Here is a 27,542-nt window from a genome sequence, read left to right on the forward strand (position 1 = left end):
AAAGAACTCAAAATAAAATATAGCAACCAAAAGCCCATGAATTATACTTAATAGAATGGAGGATTAAACCAAACAAGAGCAGCTACTTCTCAATCTAGGAACAAATGGCATGTTTTAAAAAATGTTTATTAAGGATATAATATCAGGAAGAATGTGTATTAAACAGGGAAGGGGCTAGCTGCACAGTTACACCAGCCAGATACCATAAAAATACTTGATAAGGTATCTATGTGGCTAAAATAGCTAATGTATCCTCAAAGGGTCTTCCTCATATATGTTTTTTTCTCTTAAAAGCTGACCAAACCTCTAAACCTTGATTTCAATACATCTAGATAATCTATTTAATTCTCCAGATGTCAATTTTGAGAAATAAAATTGAATGTGAGAGATATTGCACTCATGTTAAATACAGTTTAAATGAATCAAATTATCATCAAAATCATCTACACTGTAATTATAAGACACTTTTTAAGTGATTCACTCATGTGAACCTTGTAATTTTTTTATGCACACAAAGGGAAATGCCATTTTAAAATACTGATTGGTTTAATAAAAAATTTCAAAGAGAAAGAGAAAAGTGGCTCTCAGAGTAGAAAGAAATATATCACCTAAGGAAGATGAGACAAAGGGAACATGAGAAAAATAAATCTGCACCTTCTGATCCTTGTGCCATAAAATCTGCAAGGCATGAGTTTTGGAAGCCTATTAACTCTTCCAAGTGTCTAGGGTATGATTCCTAACCTTTGATTTGTAATATGACAGAGACAAGCGACATGGAAGTCTTGGGAGCAGCTACATTCTACAATTTAAATGCGCTGGCTAACGGAGTAAAAGAGGATTGATTACTGCTTTCCCTTTTCCTCGAGCTCATGGTTTTGGTGGTGATTCTACACTTTGTTCTGATGATTTTTTTCCTGTGTCCTTGGTCCAGGCAATCTGAAAGTGCCTAGAACATTTGCCAAAAATCGTTTCTTTCTATGAAATTATTTTTTAAATGCAGTCTTATGTATTTGGCTGCGCTGGGTCTTAGTTGCCGCACATGGAATCCCCATTGCACCCTGTGAGAATCTTCTTTCCCTGAGGGATCAAACCTGGGTCCCCTGCAATGCAGGGCAGATTCTTAACCACTGGATCACCAGGGAAATCCCACGAATATTTTCTGTGAGCCTTCTTATATTAGGGAAAGTGAAGTGGCTCAGTCGTGTCCAGCTCTTTGCGACCCCATGGACGGTAGCCTGCCAGGCTCCTCTGTCGATGGGGTTTTCCAGGCAAGAATACCGGAGTGGGTCGCCATTTCCTTCTCCAGGGTATATTAGGGAAAGATAAGACAAAATGACTGTCAAATGTTCTAAAAGCTTGATTTTTAAAAAATTATTTTAAAATACAACTAAGTGCTCTATGTAAAACGCTTCTGTTCATAATCCTAAAGTGTATCACACATACACAGAATATGTAGGTGGAATATGCACCCTTGACTTTGGTCTTTGTGTACACTGGTCTTTCGTTCTATTTATTTATCCGTCTAAACTCAGCAGCTTTGGAATTAATCTGTTATATTCCCATGAGGTACTTTTTCACAATCTGTAGGCGGAGGGAGCTATTGACGTTCTTCCCCAGCCTTTATATTCATGTATTATATGGAACTTGCCAGTCTCAAGTGAGTTATGAAGTTCTTACTGATTGAGCGCAAGAGGATGTCATAGCTCATAGCTGCTCTTCACTATTCTATTTATATCTCTAGAGGTTTAATGAATAACTCGGAAAATTCACTTATCTATTGTGAGGCTCCAGAGAAAAAGCTCTTCCCTCTTGGGTCTCACCGTTTTCATGCCACATTTGCCTCTCAAGTTGAATGTATATGTTGGGAGCCTGGAGAGGTGAGGGGAGGAGGAGAAAAAAAGATGAGGAGGAGGAGAGGGGGCAGAATTTACAACTCCATAAAAAAGATATATAAGTACTTTAGCTATACAGGAGAAAATAATTCCTTGCGGCTGTTGGACTTTGTATTCTCTGAAAGAGGAGATGAATTGGATGTAGTATTAAGAATTGTGAGGTTCTCATTTTGTTTGATTTTATAATTGTTTTATCAAAGTTGTTGAAAGTTACCTGTTTAATAATTGGTGCATTCATTGAAGCAAAATGGCAGTGAGAACACTTAAAACTATGTGTTGTTGGAGTGTTGCATCAGGGGTGAGGGTAGGGAAAGTTAATTTTAAACACAGGGAAGTGTAAACAACCAAGTCTCTTACCTGGTCACAGAGTTGGGTGTCCGTTAACTTAGGCGCCTTTGTCTACAGCAAAACAAGAACAAATGGGCTCTGGTGGTAGTAATACCAGTGCCCTGAACAGACTCTGTGAAGAACTGGTGTCACAGTCTAGATTTGCTAACAGAAGTGTGACCCTAATGGACTGGTCAGCCTTTTTGGACATCGATACTTTGGGGATGACCAAACTGACCTCGACAGTCTTCGATTTCCTTTTTGGTCCTCCATGTCTGAAATCTAAAGAGCATAGTTTAGCTTTTGCTGTGTCTGCCTTCATTTTAGAAATATTTCATGAAAGTTTTCATTTTCATCAGTTTCACATGGAGTCCTATATCCAGTTCTTTGTCACTTACAGTTGTCTTTCTCAGGAGTTATTTATATTTAATAAGCCTGGCCACAAGTAAACTCTTCAAAAAATTTTGTCAAGATCAACAATTCTCTGTAGATTTCCTGAACCTACCCATTTTCTTTGTTAAAGTATAATGCTGCAGAATACTTCAGCCCATGGACTTTGATATTATCATGATCAATCAGAGAAGCTAATGGACCCTGTCATCGTTTCCTATTATCTTCACATTTTGAGTGAGTTTCGCTCTGTCAGCAAGCATTCGATCTGATACAGCGTCTCTCCCCGTTGAATTCTGTACTTCTTGAGTCATGAAATTATCTATGATATTTTTGAAGACCAGTTTCATGCTGTATATTAACGTGTATGCTGTCCATCCTCTTCACAGAGGGTGTATCTGACAGCAATGAATTCCATGACTGTAAAACATCTAAATCTCAATGTGAGGACTACCCTGTTTTCAGTCCTAAATACAGGTATTTTCCCCGCTATTTGAGAGTTTATTGGTGTTTATCTTCTTGCCTCAGGGAAGAATCACAAGTGTTCTCAAAATAGTCCACTGTATCTTTTATTCTTTTCCCCCAGATAGGCTTAAGCCATCGACTTTCCCAGGCGGCACAAATAGCCTGCCTGCCAGAGCAGGAGATGTAACAGAAGTGGGTTCCGCCCCTGGGTTGGGAAAATCCCGTGAAGGAGGACATGGCAAGCCACTCCAGTATCCTTGCCTTGAGAATGCTATGGACAGAGGAGCCTAGCAGGCTGCAGTCCGTGGGGTCACAAAGAGTCAGACAAGACTGAAGTGACTTAGCACACATGCCCCATTGCTTTACTGCAGTTGCCTAATTATGAGCTGTTTAAGAAGAAGAAACATTGCTTATTTATTTCTGTGTCTCCAGGGACAGAAAGCAATGGGAACTCAGCAGATATTTGTCAAATGACTGATAGTGGGTGTATCTTACCGCTTGAATTTATGCTTCAGGTACAGAAAACTGCCCTGTTATTCTTCTGTCCCTGAGAAAGATGTTCAAATTGAATTATTTCCATTTAAAATGATGTATTATTTTCCCTAAAAATTGCTGTTAAATTCTCATTTTTAATTTTTTTTTTCTGCTTCGTTTGGCACCATATAGTTTAATTGCCTTTCACAATACCACATAACTGGACTAAGTACAGGCAACATTCTCCTCAATACCACCCCATCTAAAGCAACTGGTGACTCTGAATATTTTAAGAAAGATTCTGAGAGACTTTGAAAAATATTTATCTCTATGTTCATGTCGAGTCCTAAGGAATTCCAGCCGTAAAAGCAAATCTCTTTGTTTTGTCTACTGTTTTTTCCTTTCCATTCATGAGGTACTAAATTAACTACCTTGTCAAATTTTAGATCATATCAGTTTATAATAACAAAGGTATCTCGGTGGTGTCTTCTTTGTACTAAGTTGTATCCGACTCTTTGCAACCCCATGAACTGTAGCCCACCAGCGTCTTTGTCCACGGCATTTCCCAGGCAAGATTACTGGAACAAGCTATCATTTCTTTCTCCAGGGAATCTTCCTGATACAGGGACTGAACCTTCATCTCTTGTGTCTCCTGCATGGGCAGGGGGGTTTCTCGACTAATGAGCCACCTGGGAAGCCTCATACGTTCTTCATACTAGTTAAATAGATTTGCCCTTGTATTTATAACTCTATGATATATAAAATCTAGGACCATCTTGGCTTATAACATTGGCCTTTTATCCTTATACTCACTCACCGGATTTCTTTGCACTTTGCTGTTTTAATAAATCCAGTGGAGCCCATTGTCAATGCAAAGAAAAAAACATACAACCGTAAAGATGAGAGTTATGTTTTATTAGGCAGACTTTCTCAGGGCTTTGAGCCCAGGAGACAGAAGTCTCAGATTACTCTGAGGGACTGCTATGAAGAGCCAGGATGTATGGGAGTTTTTGCAACAAAGGGCAGGGAGCCAGAACATCAAAAGATTATTGATAATTAAGGAAAACCAGACATCTCAAGTTAATGAAATCAGCCCTTTTCTGTGTATAGGAAAAGGAAAGGAAAGTGAAGTTGCTCAGTCGTGTCTGACTCTTTGCGACCCCATGGACCATAACCTACTAGGCTCCTCTGTCCATGGGATTTTCCAGGCAAAAGTACTGGAGTGCATTGCCATTTCCTTCTCCAGGGGATCTTCCCAACCCAGGGATCGAACCCAGGTCTTCCGCATTGCAGGCAGACGCTTTACTGTCTGAGCCCCTAGGGAAGATGCAAAGTCTGGGCTCATTGTAGTCATTCCTTTAAGGTGTGCCTCAGCTATCTGGGGCCAGTATCCTGTGTTCCCTCGTCCTGAGTTTCCTCAGAGTGCAGAGTCTGGCATGACTGCGGCGGTTGACAGCTGGATCGCAGACATTCTTTGTTTTCGTTCTGAGTTTCCTCAGGACTCTCCCTCCAGGTGGCTGTCATGTGATGGCTGATGTCCGTAACATCTTTTGTTTCCTGATATGGTTGGTAGTGTTAGTAGTTCACACCATTAACCTTGCTCTTTTGGAATTTTCATGTTTTCTTTACTGTATATTAACATAGAGTGTCAAGTAGCTTGAGTGAAAGAGTAAATTTCTGTATCAATTAATAGTAATCAATGAAATCATCAGACACTTTTAATACTTCAGCTTTGTTCCTGCTTTATCATCCCATCTATTGCCCGCCTTATGTAAACTAGAAGGAAAATAAAGGCAAGAAGATGATATAGTCAAAAAGGTAATATTTTGTGGACACATATGAGAAGGACTTTCAGCTCTGGTGTTCCTTCCTTCATTCTGATGCCTGTGCTCTTCATTGAAGTGAGGTTTTTAGTTATGTCCTTCCCTCTTGAATTTTCTCCTCTCAATTTACACAGTCAGGGCCATTCTGTTTTCCTACTAGGGGAAGTAATGATTTGGCTTCCCAGTTGGCTCAGTGGTAAAGAACCCATCTGCCAGTACAGGAGATACAAGAGACGCAAGTTCAATCCCTGGGTCAGGAAGATCCCCTGGAGAAAGGAGTGGCTACACACTCCAATATTCTTGCCTGGGAAATGAGATAAAATGAAGGTTAAGAAAAGAGCACAGTCATGGCCTTCACGAAGTTTGCCTTTTAATGGGGGGCACAGAGCAGTAAACAGACAATTGTAGCACAACTGGTAAGAACCATGATAGAGAGGGGGACGGGGAGTACCAAGGAGAGGCACCTATAGGGAGGGAGGAGGTGGAAGTCAAGGAGGACCTCCTAGAGGAGGTACTCGTTGAGCTGAGTTTATGGGATATTTACCTGTAGCTAGGAAAAAGGAGCATTCCTTTGAGATTCAGAGAATGCCTTAAGCAGAGGCAAAATGCCAAGAAACAACTTGAGTTCCATGAATGGCGCAGGTCATTCCAGGTTGTTCAGCATGAAAGATGAACCAGAAAGGGACACTTTTCTAGATTTTTCCTTTCCTTTAATGACTGTATTAGAATTATTGTTGTTGTTGTTGTTCTGTCACTCAGTTGTGTTCAACTCTTTGTAACCCCGTGGGCTGCAGAACGGCAGGCTTCCCTGTCCTTCACCATCCCCGGAGCTTGCTCAAACCCATGTCTATTGAGTCACTGACGCCATCGAACCATCTCATCCTCTGTCATTCCCTTCTCCTCCCGCCTTCCATCTTTCCCAGGATCAGGGTCTTTTCTAATGAGTCAGCTCTTCACATCAGGTGGCTGAAGTGTGGGAGCTTCACCTTCAACATCAATCCTTCTGATGAGTATTCAGGACTGATTTCCTTTAGAATTAACTGCTTTGATCTCCTTGCAGTCCAAGAGACTTCAAGAGTCTTCTCCAACATGACAGTTCAAAAGCATCAGTTCTTTGGTGCTCAGCCTTCTTTATGGTCCAACTTTTACATCCATACATGGCTCCTGGAAAAACCATAGCTTTGACTCTATGGACCTTTGTCAGCAAAGTAATTTATCTGCCTTTTAATATGCTGTCTAGTGTTTGTCATAGCTTTTCTTCCAAGGAGCAAACGTCTTTTAATTTCATCTGCAGTGATTTTGGAGCCCAAGAAAATAAAGTCTGTCACTGTTTCCATTGTTTCCCCATCTATTTGTCATGAAGTGATGGGACCGGATGATGAGAATACACAGAACAAATCATTGAAACTACAATGAATGAAACAAATCACTGCTCTGACCAACCAAAGCTGAAAATACAAATTGTATACGCTGAACTCACCAGTTATCACCAGCTGGAGACTAAATTCCCACAAATATTACCTTTATGTTTTATTCTGACATCTGTAATAGTTTTTCTTGTTCATGGCCTTGATTTGAACATGGAGTGCTAGGGGCTTGTGGGCTTGGCTACACAAGGGGAGCAGCACTTTTCCAACTCAGCTTATATCCTATTTCTATTCTTTTTTTTTTTTTTGATGCGTCAAAGCAACACAAGCAATAACATAATATAGATTGTATGACACACCTAAAGAAAAGTAATTTAAAAAATTTGAGGGACTTAATTTTTTAACAGTTTATTTCATCTTCATTATTTTAAAAAGCGGTCCCTCTCTGCTGGTTTTCAGAGCTCCTGTCATCTTTTCTTATGTTCTCTTTCCTATAACTATGCATAGGACAGTCTTTTCGTGATTTCTGTTTAGGTTTTTTTTTAGATCTCATTTAATCTTAAAAAGAGCCAGTCTACATCTAAGATGTGTGTATATAAAGCTAAGATATTTTCAACTACAAATGAGAGAGTGTCATTATCTAATTGGATTACCCAGACTTATCTTCTCTAAGTATTATCCAGCATTTGGAGAAGAGGAAATATATGTACATTCAGCTGAATAGTGAAACTATTAAACAACTGCATAATTAAAAGCTACCAAACGAACAGATTCTCTACAAGAATCTACAGGACATTGAAATAGTGATTTTGTAAAGATTGACGCTAATAAAGTCAGATTCCATTTATATATGTGATTTCTACCACCTCCTGAAGGCAGGAAATTGCATGAAGATAATCACAGATGAGCGCTTCCCTGGTGGCTCAGACGGTAAAGAATCCTCCTGCAGTGTGGGAGATCTGTGTTCATCCCTGGGTTGGGAAGATCCCCTGGAGAAAGGCATGGTAACCCACTCCAGTATTCTCACCTGGAGAATTCTCACGGACAGAGGAGCCCGGCAGGCAACAGTCCATGGGGTTGCAAAGAGTTGAACACTACTGAGTGACTAAGCACAATCACAGATAAGCTTTGTCTGGAGAACTATGTTACAGACACCCTGATGAGATAACTGTTTCACATTTTGATGATCCCTTCAACCCTGAATCCATATTCCTAAAAGGAAAGTGAATGTGTTAGTTGCTCAGTGTCTGACTCCTTGCGACCCCATATAGCCCACCAGGCTCCTCTGTCCATGGAATTATCCAGGCAAGAATACTGGAGTGGGTAGCCATTTCCTTCTCCAGGGAACTTTCCTGACCCAGGGATCGAACCTGGGGCTCCTGTATTTCCAAACTTCCATCTAATCCTCTGATGTCCCAACACAGACATAGAAAAGAATCGACCCTATGATACCTCTCTGGTTTGTTTTTTTCTGCCCCAGGTTGCTTGAACGGCCATCTTTTTTTATGTATCACCTATGTGTTGGCTTTCTTGAACATATCCTTGGCATCTTTACCTTGGTAATTTAGAACTGGAACACTTGGCTTCCACAGTTGCTGAAAGCCATAGAAAAGCAGGTGGTGTGCTACCTTTTTTAAAAGGCCCTTTACAGTGTCTGGAATAAACAATCTAGACATTCGAGTTGTGCTGTGATTTTAGGAGAAACAAATCTGTCATTTGCCTTCTGTCCCTGTGTTCACCTTAGGGGGTAGATCTCAGAGGGAATGTGTTCAGATCTGGACTAGCTTAGAACTTTATTCTTTTTTTTTTCATAAATGTATTCATTTTAATTGGAGGCTAATTACTTTACAGTATTGTAGTTAAGTCATTATTGGAACCGTGGTGGGATCTAAAATCTCTTTACTGTTATTCTCTTGGTAGAATCTATTACATGATATTTTTAGCAGTTGTTCTGGCAAAAGCAATGGAAAAAAGGAAGACAATATATGTAGGGCTCTCTAAAAATAACTTATAATAGATGTTAGATAGTTGTTGTTAGTGTATTTAGTCACATCTGACTCTTGGGACTTCATGGACTGCAGCACACCAAGCTCCTCTATCCATGGAATTTTCCAGGCAAGAGTACTGGAGTGAGTTGGCATAACCTACTCCAGGGTATCTTCCTGACCTAGGAATCGAATCCACATCTCCCACACTGGCAGGTGAATTCTTTACCACCAAGCCACGTGGGAAGTGAGTTGAGCTTATTATATGGTCAGCAACGCACCTTTTCTATGAAGAAACATTTGGCATCAGTGGAAAGCCAGAGCTGAAAGTGGTGGGCTCATTTCCACAGCTGGATTGTATGTGCAGAATGGTTGAAATTGTGTCTCTGCTATAGGGCAGAAGCATTTCTGAAATGACAAAAGCATTCATTACTTATGGCCCACTGTTCAATGTTTGATACATCAATACCACGGCTTTCTTTTATGTGAGGATGGCAAACATCTTCCCACTATGAACCCAGCAAAATTTTGAGCTGAGAACATCTCTGATCTGTTTGTAACCAGTGGAACAAATTTCATGGTAATTAAAAGTCAGACCATATATTGACTTTTTAAAAAATTATTTATTTTTAATTGAAGGATAATTGCTTTACAGTATTGTGTTGGTTTCTGCCATACATCAGTATGAATCAGCCATAGGTATACATATGTCCACACCTTCTTGAACCTTCCTCCCACCTCCCATCCCATCCCACCCCTCTAGGTTGTCACAGAGTTTGAATTCCCTGAGGCATACAGGAAGTTCCCACTGGCTATCTGTTTTATATAAGGTAGTGTGTATGTTTCCATGCTGCTGTCTCTGTTCATCCCCCCCCAACATTGTTCATACGTCCGTTCTTTACATCTGCATCTCCACTGCTGCCCTGTGAGCATGGTCATCAGTACCATCTTTCTAGATTCCGTAGGTATGTGTTAATATACTTTGTATGTTTCTCTTTGTGACTTGCTTCACGCTATACAAGAGGCTCCAGGTTCATCTACCTCATCATCACTGACTCAGATACATCCCTTTTTCTGACTGAGTAATGCGTTGTATATATGTACCACAGCTTTCTTATCCATTCCTCTGTCGATGGGAATCTAGGTTGCTTCCGTGTCCAAGCTATTGTAAAGAGTGTTGCAGTGAACACTGGGGTACATGTGTCCTTTTCAATTATGATTTTCTCAAGGAATATATCCTGTAGTGGGATTGTTGGGTCACACAGTAGTTTTTTTCCTAATTTTTTAAGGAATCGTCATAGTGTTTTCCTCAGTGGTTGTATCGATTTACATTCCCACCAATAGTGCAAGAGGATTCTCTTTTCTCCATATCTTCTCCAGCATTTATTGTTCATATGTTTTTTGATGATGGCCGTTCTGACTGGTGTGAGGTGATATCTCATTGTACTTTTGATTTGCATTTCTCTAATAATGAGCAGTATTGAGCATCTTTTCATATATTTGTTAGCTGTCTATATGTCTTCTTTAAAGAAATATCTGCTTAGGTCTTTTGCCCACTTTTTGATTGGGTGGTTTGTTTTTCTGGTATTGAGTTGCATGAGCTACTTGTATATTTTAGAAATAAATCCTTTGTCAGTTGTTTCATTTGCTGTTATTTTCTCCCATTCTGAGGGTTGCCTTTTCACCTTGTTTACAGTTTCCTTTGCTCTACAAAAGTTTTTAAGTTTAATTTTGTCCCACTTGTTCATTCTTGTTTTTATTTCCATTACTTTAGGTGGTGGATCATAGAGGATCTTGCTGTGATTTATGTCACAGAGTGTTCTGCCTATGTTTTCCTCTAAGAGTTTTATAGTCTTTGCAGACCATATACTGATTTTTATTTTCTAAGCCTTACTCTGTTATGTGACATTTTAGGATACAGAGTAGACGTTCTTGCTTTTAGTAGGTTTTCAATAAGCAATGCTGCTGGATCAAACTGGGGTGTAAAGTGGATTCCACTACGTCTGCATTGAGACCCTTATAACTATCTCAAATTTAGTATCACTGTTTAGAGATTTATGAGTTTCAAAAGCTTAGAATGTATAGCATGAAAGTTAGATGGGAGATATTATTGGGAATTCTGGGAGGTAGATGAAGTGACCTGATTTTTTGTTTATTATTTGCCTCAAGCGTTTTCCTTAAAAACTAGCAGCGTTTTCACAGGGTCTTGGACCTTGTGTCTGGGGTGGTCACAGGAGAATTCCGGAGCACATTAATCATACTGTCCTTGATGTCTACTGATGTTATTTCAACAAAGGTTTATATTTAGAATACATTGAAGAGCATTAAAATGAAACAGTAGAATCAAAAGTTGAAGGACTGGTTTTGAGATAAATGAAATAAGGAATATTATATTTTACAACCTAATTAAAAGTATAAATCTTCTAAAAATAATTATTGTTTTATTAAAGGCAAGAAAAACCCAAGGATTTTTAACCATGGTTTGGAAGATACAAAGATTCTGTGTAATCTTGAAAAAAAAAAACAAAACAAAACAGAGGTTAATAAGCAGTGCATGTACTAAATATAGATAACCCAAGTAATTGAATATTTACTTAGATTACAAAGGGAAAATTTGGACAGAGGCTGAGTTTTTATCTTACTATAAAATGATTCATTTATATTCCTGACCATGTTAGTTATATTAGAATTCCTAATATCCTATAAATGATTTAACTTGACTTACAATGTATTGAATTGCCTACATATATATATTTTTTTTCTTTTCCAAGTTTATGGCAATAGAGGTTTTAGTAAAATTCTTACATCTTTGAAATATTGTCACTTTAAAGATGAATTAAATACCATAGTTTCTTTCATGGAGTGTAGGTTTCTGTATTTCATATAAAAGGAACTATATCTGATAAGGACAAATATCCAAATTATGTAAAGAATTCCTACAATTCAATAACAACAACAACAAAATCTGATTAAAAATGGGCAAAGGATCTGAATAGATGTTTTTCCAGAGAAGACAAAGGTGGCCAGCAAGTACATGAAAAGTTACTTAACATCACAATTATGAAAGGGAAGTTGCTCAGTCGTGTCTGACTCTTTGCGACCCCATGGATGTAGCCCACCAGGCACCTCCGTCCATGGGATTTTCCAGGCGAGAGTACTGGAGTGGGTTGCCATTTCCTTCTCCAGGGGATCTTCCCCACCCAGGAATCGAACCTGGGCCTCCTGCATCGTAGGCAGACGCTTTACTGTGTGAACCACCAGTCATGAGGGAAATGCAAATCCAAACCACAGTGAGATATCATCTCCCATCTGTTAGAAAGGGTATCAAAAATACAAGATGTAACAAGTATTATTGGCAAGGATGTGGAGATAGGAAACTTTTGTGCACTATTGATGGCAATGTTGAGTGGTATTGCCACTGTGGAAAACAATATGGAGATTTCCTAAAAACTAAAAGAAGAACTGCCGTATGATCCAGCACTGCCTCTTCTGTGTATTTAGCCAAAGTAAATGAAAATATTAATTCAAAAAGATGCATGCATCCCAGTGGTCATTGCTGCATTATTTTCAGTGGACAAGGCTTGGAAACAACCTCAGCGTCCACAGATGAATGGATAAAAAAACGTGATACACAGATCACACATACACACTGAATAGAATATTATTCAGCCGTAAGAAAGAATGAAAGCTTGCCATTTGTGACAACATGGATAGACCTTGAGGGCATTATGCCAAGTGAAATATCAGACAGAGAAAGACAGCTACTGTATGATTTCACCTATATGTAGCATCTGAAAACAAACCAAAGCATAACAAATTAAAAGAAAAAAAAAGAACTCACACATACAAAGACAGATTGGTGGTTTCCAGAGATGAGGGACAGGGGATGGGAGTGAAGGTATCAAAACATGCAGATTTGTACTTATAAAATAGTTTTGAGGACATAATATGCAGCATGATGATTATAGTTAATAATACTGTTTTGCATGTTTAAAAGTTCCTGAGAGAGATTTTTAAAGTTCTCATCACAAGAAAAAATTTGTGATTATGTATGGTGACAGATGTTAACAAGACTCATTGTGGTAATCATTTAATAATATATACAAACACTGAGTCATTACATTATATACCTACAACTAGTATAATATTATATCAATTATAATTCACCAAAATGAGAAAGTGTAATTAGCCTTAAATATGATCTGTGATATAATCTGATTCATAAGACTTAAAAGGTCATGTTTATGGCAAAAATATAATCCTTTTGGACATAGAACACTGGATTTAAAATATTGTCTCTCAACGTACTGGAAATATACTACTGTTTTCTGGCTTCTATTGGTGTTTTTATCTTCCTTCGTAGCTCAGTGGGTAAAGAATCTGCCTGAAATGGCAGGAGACCCAGGTTGATTCCTGGGTTGGAAGATCCCCTGGAGTAGAAAATGGCAACCCACTCCAGTATTCTTGCCTGGAGAATCCTATGGACTGAGGAGTCTGGCAGGCTACAGTCCACAAGGGGTTGCAAGAATCGGACACTACTTAGTGACTAAACCACATTGGTGTTTTTAAAAAGTGCACATTCTAGGTAACACTTAAAGGAAATAGAGAAGTGTACTGGGAGCTTTGAATCTGGTTATTGAAGAATGACATGTTTCTATCAAGGTTTCTGATGTACTTTTTTTTGAAATTTTAATTGGAAGCTAATTACTTTACAGTATTGTAGTGGTTTTTGCCATACATTGATATGAATCAGCCATGGGTTTACATCTGTTCCCCATCCTGAATCCCCCTCCCACCTCCCTCCCCATCCCATCCCTCAGGGTAATCCCAGTGCACCAGCTCTGAGCACCCTGTCTCATGCATCAAACCTGGACTGGCGATCTGTTTCACATATGATAATATACATGTTTCAATGCTATTCTCTCAAATCATCCCACCCTCTCCTTCTCCCACAGAGTCCAAAAGACCGTTCTATAAATCTGTGTCTCTTTTGCTGTCTTGCATATAGGGTCATCATTACCATCTTTCTAAATTCCATATATATGTGTTAGCATACTGTATTGGTGTTTTTCTTTCTGACTTATTTCACTCTGTTTAATAGGCTCCAGTTTCATCCACCTCATTAGAACTGATTCAAATATATTCTTTTAAATGACTGAGTAATATTCCACTGTGTATTTGTACCACAACTTTCTTATCCATTCGTCTGCTGATAGACATCTAGGTTGCTTCCATATCCTGGCTATTATAAACAGTGCTACGATGAACACTGGGGTACATGTGTCTCTTTCAATTCTGGTTTCCTCAGTGTATATGCCCAGCAGTGGGATTGCTATTTCCAGTTGTTTAAGGAATCTCCACACTGTTCTCCATAGTGGCATTCTCCATAGTTTGCATTCCCACCAACAGTGTAAGAGGGTTCCCTTTTCTCCACACCCTCTCCAGCATTTATTGTTTGTAGACTTTTGGAACCCTCTCCAGTGTTCTTGCCTGGAGAATCCCAGGGACGGGAGAGCCTGGTAGGCTGCCGTCTATGGGGTTGCACAAAGTCGGACACGACTGAAGTGACTTAGCAGCAGCAGCAGACTTTTGGATGGCAGCCATTCTGACTGGTGTGAGATGGTACCTCCTTAACAATGATAATGTCCAGACTGAGCCACTGAGAATGGTGGTTGCAGAATGGATGAATAGTTCCTCATTTTAATGCTCAGAAATATATATGTATGTGTGTATGTATGTGTATGTATATATATTTATCGAAATGATAAATGTGGTACAGGCTTATTGGCTTCCCAGATGGTGCTAGTGGTAAAGAACCTGCCTGCCAATGCAGGAGATGCAGATTTTATCCCTGGGTCAGGTAGATCCCCTGGAGGAGGGCATGGCAAGTCACTACAGTATCCTTGCCTGGAGAACCTCATGGACAGAGGCACCTGGCAGGCTACAGTCCATAGGGTTACAAATGGTCAGACACAACTGAGGTGACTTAGCACACATGCATTCACAGGCTTTTGGAACTCTGAAATGTTGAAAGGTGTTTTACTCTATACATTGAAGAGACTTGGGCCACATTCCAGGCTGGGCATTATTAAAGTCTTACATCCACTTCAATATCAAATTCTGTTTTTAGTTAGCTTTATTGGTAAACTGGAGCCAAACAATCCTAGATACTTGACTGGTGATTGACGTGATATTTTGTTGTTCACTAAACTTTGATGTATTTCTCTCACATTCATTGCCCAACGGCAGTGGAGATAAAACCTTGCCCTGAAATGTAGAGCTTGGTAGTGCAGCAGGAATGCTGGCCTCATAAAAGGTGTCTCAAGTATTATCTTAATATCTAGTCTTACACTTTTTCTTTTAATCTTTTAAAATCCTTAATGACATGACCATGTTGCTTTTCCCCTAATCACTGCCCATCCACCCCAAATATTCAGTTTGTTCCTAGTCTCCCTATTCTGCTTCTAATAACGTATGGTTTCAGGAAACTGTGTTACTGACTTAGTGGCACTGAAGATGAATGATCTTTGAATTTTAATAGATCTTAAACTAGGAATAAACCTTTTGACATTTAAGAAATAAATCACTTTTGGTAGTAGGGTCATTTAGAACCTTTAATATAACATATCAGTTGTCACCTACTATGTAAGTAGGTAAAGTTGACTAAGAGTGATTGGAAGAAATTCAGAAATATATTTTTTCAAAGTATGTATGATATATAAATCCATATATTTTCATCTATAGTTATAAATACATACACTATAAGAAAATCTTTAGAAGGGAAAAGAATTATTAGGCAGTATATCAGAGAACCGCAGTGGCCACTCTATGAATTAGAATTTGACATATCACTTTTTAATTTAATAAAGACTGATGTCCCAGAAGCTACTGAAAAAAATAAAGTGTATTGAGAAAATTCTTAGGAACTCAAATACACTATGGGTTATAATAAAAATTTTTCATCAAATAAATAATCAGAATGGCAGCCTGATTAATGATATTGTTAATTGATCTTTATCTAATGGACATATCTTTATAATCCGACTATTAACCTTGATTTTTGTCTCCTTTTCCAGTGTTAAAGAACCCAGTGTGTAAATTATACAGATTTCCCACTTCTGACAATAAGTGGATGCAAATCCGGGAGCAGATGTCAGAGAGCATACTTTCTTTCCATATTCCTAAGGAATTGATCTCTCTTCAAATCAAAGAAGATTTGTGTAGGTAAGAGAAAATGGTTTATGATCATCTCTTACATTAATTACTTTTTCTATAAAACATTTTCTCTTTTTTTATTTTGGTCTTCTTTTAAATTTTTGTTTTATATTGGACTGCCATTGATTTACAAGATTTTGTTAGTTTCTGGTGTACAGCTAAGTGATTCAGTTATGCATATACTTATGCATGCTAAGTGGCTTCAGTTGTATTTGACTCTTTGCAACCCCATGGACGGTAGCCCACCAGGCTCCTTTGTCCATGGGATTTTCCCAGCAAGAATATTACAGTGGGTTGCTATTCCCTCCTCCAGGGAATCTTCCTGACTCAAGAAAAACTTATGTCTCCTGCAGCTCCTGCATTACTGCTGAGTCACTGGGGAAGCCCATAGATACATATATATCCATTCTTTTTTAGATTCTTTTCCCATATAGGTCATTACAGAATATTGAGTACAATTCCCTGAGCTCTACAGTAGGACCCTACTGCTTATTCATTTTATACACCCCAGTGTGTATCTGTTAATCCCAAACTCCCAATTTATCACACACCTCACCTTTCCCCTTTGGTAACCATAGTTTGTTTTCAAAGTTTGTGAGGCTTTCTATTTTATAAGTAAGTTCATTTATATTATTTTTCTAAGATTCTGAATATAAGCAGTATAATATACTTGTCTTTCTCTGTCTGACTTATTTCACATCATAAAGTATGATGGTAACATAAAAATCAAGACTGGCATTGTCCAGTATGTTTGGCTGCTAGAACTGTTAATCACTTGCAATATGAATAGTTCAATTTGAGATGTTACATTTGTGTAAAACACAAACCGCAGTCTTCAAATTCTTCACACACATTTGGAAAAGACCAATTTTATAATGAAAGGTTAAATAACATTTTGCCTATATTGGTGTTAAATGCAATATATTATTAATTTTATATGCATCTCTTTTTGCTCTTTAAAAATGACTACTGAGCACTTGAAAATTTTTCATCACATATGTGATCCTCATTTATAGCTTACACCGTTTTTTTAATTAATTTTTTTTATTGAAGGATAATTGCTTTACAGAATTTTGTTGTTTTCTGTCAAATCTCAACCTGAATCAGCCATCAGTTCAGTTCAGTCACTCAGTCATGTCCGACTCTCTGCAACCCCATGAACCGCAGCACGCCAGGCCTCCCTGTCCATCACCAACTCCCGGAGTTCACTCAGACTCACGTCCATCAACTCAGTGATGCCATCCAGCCATCTCATCCTCGGTCGTCCCCTTATCCTCCTGCCCCCAATCCCTCCCAGCATCAGAGTCTTTTCCAATGAGTCAACTCTTCACATGAGGTGGCCAAAGTACTGGAGTTTCAGCTTTAGCATCATTCCTTCCAAAGAAATCCCAGGGCTGATCTCCTTCAGAATGGACTGGTTGGGTCTCCTTGCAATCCAAGGGACTCTCAAGAGTCTTCTCCAACACCACAGTTCAAAAGCATCAATTTTTTGGCACTCATCCTTCACAGTCCAACTCTCACATCCATACATGACTACAGGAAAAACCATAGCCTTGACTAGCCATAGGTATACATATATGCCCTCCCTTCTGAACTTCCCTCCCATCTCCCTCCCCATCCCACCCCTCTAGGCTGATACAGAGCCCCTGTTTGAGTATCTTAGCCATACATCTAATTCCCGTTGGCTATTTAACATATGGTAATGTAAGTTTCCATCTTACTCTTTCCATACATCTCAACCATCTCCTCCCTTCTCCCCATGTCCATAAGTCTAGTCTCTATGTCTGTTCCTCCATTGCTGCCCTGTAAGTAAATTCTTCAGAACCCATTTTTCTAGAGTCCGTATATTTGCGTTAAAATACAATATTTATCTTTCTCTTTATGACTCATTTTACTCTGTATAATAGGTTCTAGGTTCATCCACCTCATTAGAACTGACTCAAAGGTGTTCCTTTTTATGGCTGAGTAATATTCCCTTGTGTATATGTACCACAACTTCTTTATCCAGTCATCTGTCGATGGACATCTAGGTTATTTCCATGTTCTAGCTATTGTAAATAGTGCTGCAATGAACAATGGGATACATGTGTCTTTTTCAATTTTGGTTTCCTCAGGGTATATGCCTAGGAGTGGGATTGCTGGGTCATTTGGTGGTTTTATTCCTAGTTTTTTTTTTTTCTTTGATATATAGTACTATGTATTTGTTAATAATTCAAACAAAAATTGTACACAAATATTCATAGTGACGTTATTCACAATAGCTCAAAGGTAGAACCCATGCAAGTGTCCATCGGTGGGTGACTGAATATGCAACACAGGGTATATTCAAAAGCTTGAACAGTATTCTACCATACAAAAAAGTACATTGAATGGTGCTGCCACTGTGCAAGACATTACAGAAATTACTCCAAAACTAACACATGGAATAAATACACAGTTCAATTCTAATTCATGCTACGTACCCAAAAGGCTTGGGAAAAGGGGCTGAAAACTGCATACTTCTGCAGTCATACTCACAACAGTGTGATTCACACTGGCAAACAAACAGAAGCAATCTAAGTGTCCATGGCAACCAACTCCATAAACAAACTGTGGTATGCACACAATGGAATCTGATTCAGCTCTTCAAAGTCGGTAATTCTGACAATGCTACAATGTGGACGAACCTTATGGTCATTATATTAAGTGAAATAAACCAGACCAAAAAAGGACGAGTGTTCTGTGATTCCACCAGTATGAGATATCTAAACAAGTTAATTCCAAAGCCAGAAAAAGCAGAAAGTGATTCCCCCGGATCGAAGACAGTTCATGTTTCATGGACCCCAATTTCCCTTGGGGAAACTGACTTCCCATGATATCTCCAAAACCAATTATACAAATAATTGGAAGCCATATCCAATCAAATGAATGTAGTCATAATTTTACTGTTTACACCAGCCTCACTCAAACTTCTCAATAGACACAAGGCAAAACTGTATCTATGGTACCTCAGTTCAGTTCAGTTCAGTCGCCCAGTCGCGTCCGACTCCCCGTGACCCCGTGAATCACAGCACGCCAGGCCTCCCCATCCACCACCAACTCCCGGAGTCCACCCAGACCCTCTCCATACGCCTTCCATAGTCACTACATCAATTTACATGCCCACAAACAGTGCAAGAGCATTCCCTTTTCTCCACACCCTCTCCAGCATTTATTATTTGTAGACTTTTTGATGATGGCCATTCTGAGCGGTGTGAGGTGATATCACATTGTTTTGATTTCCTTCTCTCTAGTAATGAGCATTGTTGAACACCTTTTCATGTGTTTGTTAGCCATCTGTATGTCTTCTTGGGAGAAATGTCTGTTTTAGGTCTTTTGCCCATGTTTTGATTGGATCGTTTGTTTTTCTGGTATTGAGTTGTATGAACTGCTTATATGTTTTGGAAATTAATCCTGTGTCAGTTGTTTCATTTGCTATTATTTTCTCCCATTCTGAAGGTTGTCTTTTCACCTTGCTTATAGTTTCCTTTTGCTGTGCAAAAGCTTTTAAGTTTAATCAGGTCCCACTTGTTTATTTTATTTTTATTTCCATTACTCTTAGAGGTGGGTCATAGAGGATCTTGCTTTGATTTATGTCATTGGGTATTCTGCCTCTATTTTCCTGTAAGAGTTTTATAGTTTCTGGTCTTACATTTAGGTCTTTAATCCATCTTGAGTTTTTCTTTGTGTATGGTGTTAGGAAGTGTTCTAATTTCATTCTTTTGCATGTAGCTGTCCAGTTTTCCCAGCACCATTTACTGAAGAGGCTGCCTTTGCCACATTATATATTGTTGCCTCCTTTGTCAAATATAAGGTACTCATAGGTGCCTGGGTTTATTTCTGGGCTTTCTATCTTGTCCTATTGGTCTGTATTTCTGTGTTTTTTTTTTTTTATGCCAGTACCATACTGTGTTGAAGACTGTGGCTTTGTAGTATAATCTGAAGTCAGGAAGGTTGATTCCTTTAGCTCCATTCTTCTTTTTCAGGACTGCTTTGGCTATTCGGCGTCTTTTGTGTTTCCATATGAGTTGTGAAATTTTTTCTTCTAGTTCTGTGAAAAATGTCTTTGGTAATTTGGTATCACATTGAATCTGTAGATTGCATTTGGTAATATAGTCATTTTTATAATATTGATTCTTCCTACCCAAGAACATGGGATATCTCTCCATCTGTTTCATTTTTTATTTCTTTCATCAGTGTCTTATAATTTTCTATGTAAACAGAAACGTTCTTTTGTCTCCTTCAGTTCAGTTCAGTTCAGTCGCTCAGTCATGTCCAACTCTTTGCGACCCCATGAATCGCAGCACACCAGGCCTCCCTGTCCATCACCAACTCCCGGGGTTCACTCAGACTCACGTGCATCGCGTCAGTGATGCCATCCAGCCATCTCATCCTCTGTCGTCCCCTTCTCCTCCTGCCCCCAATCCCTCCCAGCATCAGAGTCTTTTCCAATGAGTCAACTCTTTGTATGAGGTGGCCAAAGTACTGGATTTTCAGCTTCAGCATCATTCCTTCCAAAGAAATCCCAGGGCTGATCTCCTTCAGAATGGACTGGTTGGATCTCCTTGCAGTCCAAGGGGCTCTCAAGAGTCTTCTCCAACACCACAGTTCAAAAGCATCAATTTTTTGGCACTCAGCTTTCTTCACAGTCCAACTCTCACATCCATACATGACCACTGGACAAACCATAGCCTTGACTAGACGGACCTTTGTTGGCAAAGTAATGTCTCTGCTTTTCAATATGCTATCTAGGTTGGTCCTAACTTTGTCTCCTTAGGTAAGTTTATTCCTAGATATTTAATCATTTTTGTTGCAATGGTGAATGGGATTGATTCCTTAATTTCGCTTTCTGATTTTTCGTTGTTAATATATGGACATGTAAGTGATTTCTGTGTATTGATTTTGTATCCTACAACTTTGCTAAATTCACTAATTAGCTCTAGGAATTTTCTGATACTATCTTTAGGGTTTTTTATGTACAATATCATGTCATCTGCAAATAGTGAGAGCTTTGCTTCTTCTTTTCTGATCTGTATTCCTTTTATTTCTTTTTCTTCTGATTGCTGTAGCTAGGACTTCCAGAACTATTTTGAATAATAGTGGGGAAAGTGGGCACCCGTTTCTTGTTTCTGATCTTAGGGGGAATGCTTTCAGTTTTTTACCATTGAGAATAATGTGTGCTGGAGGCTTATCATATATGGCATTTACTATGTTGAGGTAGGTTCCTTCTATGCCTGTTTTTTGAAGAGTTTTAATCATAAACGGGTGCTAAATTTTGTCAAAGGCTTTTTATGCATCTATTGAAATTATCATATGTTTTTTACCTTTCAGTTTGTTGCTATGGGGTACCACATTGATTGATTTACATATATTGAAGAATCCTTACATCCCTGGAATAAACCCAGCTTAATCATAGTGTATGAACTTTTTGATGTGTTGCTGTATTCTGTTTGCTAAAATTTTGTTGAGGATTTTTGCATCTATTTTCATCAATGATACTGGCCTATAGTTTTCTTTTTTCTGTAGTCTTTGGTTTTGGTTTCAGGGTGATGGTGGCCTCACAGAATGAGTTTGGAAGTGTTCCTTCCCCTGCAGTTTTTTGAAAGAGTTTTAGAAGGACAGACATTAGCTCTTCTCTAAATGTTTGATAGAATTCTCCTGCAAAGCCATCTGGTCCTGGGCTTTTGTTTTTTGGGAGATTTTTGATCACAGCTTCAATTTCAGTGCCTGTAATTGGGTTGTTCATAATTTCTATTTCCTCCTGGTGCAATCTTAGAAGATTGAACTTTTCTAATAATCTGTCCATTTCTTCCAGGTTATCCATTTTATAGCCATATAGTTGTTCATAATAGTCTCTTATAATCCTTTGTATTTCTACATTGTCTGTTATAACCTCTCCTTTTTCATTTCTAATTTTGTTGATTTGATTCTTCTTTCTTTTTCTTGATGAATCTGGCCAAAGGTTTGTCAGTTTATTTTTTTATCTTCTCAAAGAATGAGCTTTTAGTTTTATTAATTTTTACTATTGTTTCTTTCATTTCTTTTTCATTTACTTCTGCTCAGACCTTTATGATTTCCTTCCTTCTACTAATTTCTTTTTGTTGTTGTTGTTCTTCTTCCAGTTCTTTTAGGTGTAAAGTTAGGTTGTCTATTCAATGTTTTTCTTGTTTCTTGAGGTAGGATTGTATTGCTATAAACTTAGGCTTCCCTGGTGGCTCAGACGGTAAAGCGTCTGCCTACAATGTGGGAGACCCAGGTTCGATCCCTGGGTCGGGAAGATCCTCTGGAGAAGGAAATGGCAACCCACTCCAGTACTCTTGCCTGGAGAATCCCATGGATGGAGGAGCCTGGTGGGCGACAGTCTATGGGGTCTCTAGGAGTCGGGCACGACTGAGCGACTTCACTCACTTCTTCCCTCTTAGAAGTGCCTCTGCTACATCCCATGCATTTTGAGTTGTCACGTTTTCATTGTCATTTGTTTCTTGTAATTGATATCTAGTCTCATAACATTGTGGTCGGAGAAGATGCTCGATACAATTTTAACTTTCTTAAATTTACTAAGGTTTGATTTGTGACCCAGGATGTGGTCTATCCTGGAGAATGTTCTTTGTACATATATAATACACCTGAGAAGGTGTATTCTTCTGCATTTGAATGGAATTTCCTGAAGATATTAATGAGATCCATCTCATCTAACGAATCATTTAAGACTTGTTTTTCCATATTAATTTTGTTTTGATGATCTACTCATTGGTATGATTAGGGTGTTAAAGTCTCCTACGATTATTGTGTTACTGTCAGTTTCTCTTTTTATATCTGCTAGTGCTTGTCTTATATATTGAGATGCTCCTGTGTTAGGTGCATAGATATTTACAATTTTTATGTCTTCCTCTTGGATTGATTTCTTGATCATTATGTAGTGTCCTCCCTTATCTCTTGTAATATTCTTTATTTTAAGGTCTATTTTGTCTGATATGAAGATTGCTACTCCAGCTTTCTTTTGATTCCCATTTGCATGGAATATATTTTTCCATCCTCTCACTTTCAATCTATATATGTCTTGAGGTCTGAAGTGGTTTCTTGTAGACAGCATATATGTGGGTCTTGTTTTTGTATCCATTCAGCCAGTCTGTGTCTTTTGGTTGGAGCATTTAATCCATTTACATTTAAAGTAATTATTGATATATGTGTTCCTATTGCCATTTTATTAATTATTTGGGATGTTTTGTAGATCTTTTTTCTTCTCTCATATTTCTTCATGATATAAGTCCCTTTAACATTTGTTGTAAAGCTGGTTTGGTGCTACTGAATTCTCTTAACTTTTGTTTGTCTGAAAAGCTTTTTAATTTCTCCATCAGTTTTGAATGAGATCCTTGCCGACTATAGTAATCTTGGTTGTAGATTTTTTCCTTTCAGTACTTTAAATTTATCCTGTCATTCCCTTCTGGCCTGCAGAGTTTCTGCTGAAAGATCAACTGTTAAGTGTATGGGGTTTCCCTTGTGTGTTACTTCTTCCTTACTGCTTTTAATATTCTTTCTTTGTATTTAGACTGTTAGTTTGATTAGTATGTGTCTTGGTGTGTTTCTCCTTGGGTTAATCCTGTGTGGGACTCTTTGTGCCTCTTGGACTTGATTGACTATTTCCTTTTTAATGTTGGGGAATTTTTCAACTATAATCTCTTCAAAAATTTTCTCATACCCTTTCTTTTTCTCTTCTTCTGGGACCCCTATAATTAGAATGTTGGTGCATTTGATATTGTCCCAGAGGTCTCTGTGGAGAAGGCAGTGGCAATCCACTCCAGTACTCTTGCCTGGAAAATCCCATGAACGGAGGAGCCTGGTAGGATGCAGACCATGGAGTCGCTAAACGACTGAGCGACTTCACTTTCACTTTTCACTTTCATGTATTGGAGAAGGAAATGGCAACCCGCTTCAGTGTTCTTGCCTGGAGAATCCCAGCGATGGTGGAGCCTGGTGGGCTGCCGTCTATGGGGTCCCACAGACACGACTGAAGCGACTTAGCAGCAGCAGTGGCAGCAGAGGTCTCTGAGACTATCCTCAGTTATTTTCATTCTTTTTACTTTATTCTGCTCTTCAGAAGTTATTTCCACCATTTTATCTTCCAGCTCACTGATTCATTTTTCTGCTTCAGATATTCTGCTATGAATTCCTTCTGGAGTATTTTTAATTTCAGTAATTGTGTTGTTTGTCTCTGTATGTTTATTCTTTAATTCTTCTAGGTATGTTAACTGATTCTGGCATTTTATCCATTTCGTTTTCAAGGTTTTTTTTAATCATCTTTACTGTCATTATTCTGAATTCTTTTTTGGGTAGTTTGCCTATTTCTGCTTCAGTTACTTGGACTTCTGTGTTTCTGATTTGTTCCTTCATTTGTGTGGTGTTTCTTTGGCTTCTCATTATATATATATATTTAACTTATTGTCTTTGAGGTGTCCTTTTCCCTGGCTTTAAGGCTGAATTCTTTCTTCCTTTTGGTTTCTGCCCTCCTAACATTGATCCAGGGGTTTGTGTAAGCTTCCTATAGGGTGAGATTTGTGCTGAGTTTCTTTGTTTGCTTGGTTTTCCTCTGAAGTGCAAGTCTGAGGTGGTAATCCTGTCTGCTGATGACTGGGTTTGTATTTTTTTTGTTGTTTGTTGTTTAGATGAAGCGTCCTGCACAGGGTGCTACTGGTGTTGTGATGATGCCAGGTCTTGTGTTCAAGTGGTTTCCTTTGTGTCATTTCTCACTATCTGATACTCCCTAGGGTTAGCTCTCTGGTAGCCTAGGGTCTCTTGGAGTCAGTGCTCCCACTCCAAAGGCTCAGGGCTTGATCTCTGGTCAGGAACAAAGATTCCACAAGTGTTTTTCTAGGGGCATTAAGTGAGATTAAGGCAAATACCCAAAACTGAGAAACCAAAGACAAACCTCAAACATATGGCAGTTATAAAATCAGGTAGATGATAATTAAAATAATGGAATGTACACATATGCATATATACCCATAAGCAAAGTCAAAACAGTCCAAGCAAAATAAAGTACAGTAGATTGACCTGGCAAACAAAGGAAATCAAAAATTATATTTACCAGTTAAGAACAAAATTAACTAAAGCAGAAACTGGAAAACAAAACTAAAGCAAAATGCCAATTGGGAAATAAAGCAATGAAAACAAATCTAACAAATACATTGAGAGAAAAGAAAAGAAAGAATAGATATGCAGAGTTATATAGAGGTGGATAAAGAAGACTTATATATATTAAAGATTAACTGCAAGGGGAAAAGAATAGTAGGAAAAGCAAAGAAATAAAAGAAAAAATAATAGGTTTTTAAAAAATTAAAAATTAAAATCATTAAAAATAGAAAAGAAATAAAAGGAAGAAGAAAGAAAGAAAAAAGAAAATGAAAACTCCACAGAACTGCAAAAGCCCAATGTAAACACAGAGGTTTATTGCCGGGGTCCAGCCCTGGTGGATCCAGGGAATTCGAAGGTGGGGACGGCATTGGCGTCCTTAGAAAAATACATATTTAATTACAGATATATAGAGAGATTAGAAACGGATAGTGTAGTAGGTAAATTAGTGGAGAAAGAGGCTGAATAACTTGGTTTACATGGAATAGCATCCATGCTCCAGATGGGAATTCAGCCAGAAAAACAGGGAGCAAGAAAGAAATGACATGGGGGAATCAGTCTTTCTGGAAACTGATCGATTTCTTTATTTTGGGGTTTGCTTATATACCTTTTGTTACACATAGGGGATGAATACAGAGTCACGCAGGGGTCAGCAGTCCTGACCTTTATCAAAATCAGGTGCTTCACATAAAAAGGTCTTAGGGATTTTATGATCCTTTCTTTCTGATAACCAAAAAACTTATTTTTTCCAAGGGTGTTTTTACTTAAACCAGGCACCACCCTCCAAATAAAGTTACATTCCTATAGGATGAAGATATAGTGAGTTACAATCAAGAAAGAAATTTATTTAACCCAAGGTTAACATGATTAATCTTAAAGGTTAATACTTATTTCTCCTATATGCTTAAAGGTTAATACTTATTTCTCCTATATGCTAGTTATATTCATTATAAGGGCAGGGAACATGGAGATTTAGCAGCAAACATCAGCCCAACAAATGAAAATCCTTTCACCAATGCTCCCCTTAAGATCTATTTAGTCTTAAGATAGTGATAAAGTTACATTTTTACATAGCAAGGACACAGTGATTTATAACAAAGTACAGTGATCTATTACAAAAGAGAAAATTCATTAACTCAAAAAGTCTAGTATTTCTAACCTTAAAACTACTATATTTCCTTTTCTATATTCCAAATACATTGATTAATATATTCCCAGGTGCCTAAGGATATGGAGGCCTGGCGGCGATCATTGACTCAACAACGAGAAAAGCCCTATGCTAATTAAGACTCTCAAAATACTCCAAAACTCTCTGTGCTGTTTATGGTTGAGAGGTAGTAAACAATCATGTGCCTAGTGGCAGGAGTATGGATAATCCTGTCACACAAGCTAGTCTGTCAGCAGAGAGGTTTGACCTATGACACCCTTGTCACAGCCAGGGCAGGGAATTAGCAGCAATTATTGGCACAACAAATGAAAAACCCTTCACCAGTATAATTCCTAAACAACCCACTACACTAATAATTTCCAACTCCCCAAAATAATTTGCCTTTAGTAAGTCTAAAACATCTCGTGCCTCTCAGACTGGGAGGCTGTAAACAATCACATGTGGCTGGACGAACCTATACAGGTGGGCTAGATAACCTTCAGAGGAGTCTATAAGCTGAAACACCCTTGTCACGCCCAGGAATTTTTATTGCCTTGGAGCTGCATGTTTACTCCTTCTCTGAGAAAAATGGTTATGGGGGAGAGCATAAAACAGACTCTAGTTTTGGGGTAGATGCTCAGGAACAAGGGGTTTCCTGATTATCACGCCTTTGCATGTGCCAAGCCTCCTTCCTCATGACCTTTGCCATGGGCGGAGTTCCTCACGCTGGCCCCCGGCAGTTTATAACAACAGTAAAAAGTGTAATTGAATATACACCCATAAGCAAAGTCAAGACAGTCCAACAGAAGTAAAGTACAATAGATTGACCCAGTGAACAAAGGAAACCAAAAATGATATCTACCAGTTAAGAATAAAACTAACTAAAGCACAAATTGGAAAACAAAACTAAGCAAGGTGCCAGTTGGGGAATAAAATAATGAAAATAAAACTTAACAAATGTGTTGAGAGGAAAGGAAAGAAAGAAAGAAAGGATATCCAAAGTTAAATCAAGGCAGATAAAAAAGATTTATATACATTAAAGATTAACTGAAAGGGGAAAAGAACATAGGAAAAGCAAACAAAGGAATAAATGTAGCATGATAATAATAGGTTTAAAATTTTTTTTTAAGAGAAAATTTTTTAAAAAAGGAAAAGGAAAACTCCACAGTACTGCAAATGCCCAACATAGAGGCAGAGGTTTATAACAACAATAAAAAATGTGACTGAGTTAAAAGAAAAAGCTCAAAAGATTAATTAGATTTCATAGTGCAAATAAAATCAACAACTACAATGGGGGGGGGGGGGATAAA

General features: G+C 38.3%; 1 protein-coding gene across 9 annotated transcripts in view; it reads left to right on the top strand.

The window, feature by feature from the left end:
- Positions 1-27,542, top strand: part of INPP4B (inositol polyphosphate-4-phosphatase type II B) — an 883,288-nt gene that overhangs the window by 634,754 nt on the left and 220,992 nt on the right. For all 9 annotated transcript variants that reach the window (XM_069556830.1, XM_069556833.1, XM_069556829.1 and 6 more), the window contains one exon: positions 15,800-15,947. In XM_069556830.1, the coding sequence (XP_069412931.1) occupies positions 15,800-15,947 (148 nt within the window). The remainder of the gene's footprint in view (positions 1-15,799; positions 15,948-27,542) is intronic.

This window comes from Ovis canadensis, chromosome 17 (genome assembly GCF_042477335.2).
Source record: "Ovis canadensis isolate MfBH-ARS-UI-01 breed Bighorn chromosome 17, ARS-UI_OviCan_v2, whole genome shotgun sequence".
NCBI classification, from domain to species: domain Eukaryota; kingdom Metazoa; phylum Chordata; class Mammalia; order Artiodactyla; family Bovidae; genus Ovis; species Ovis canadensis.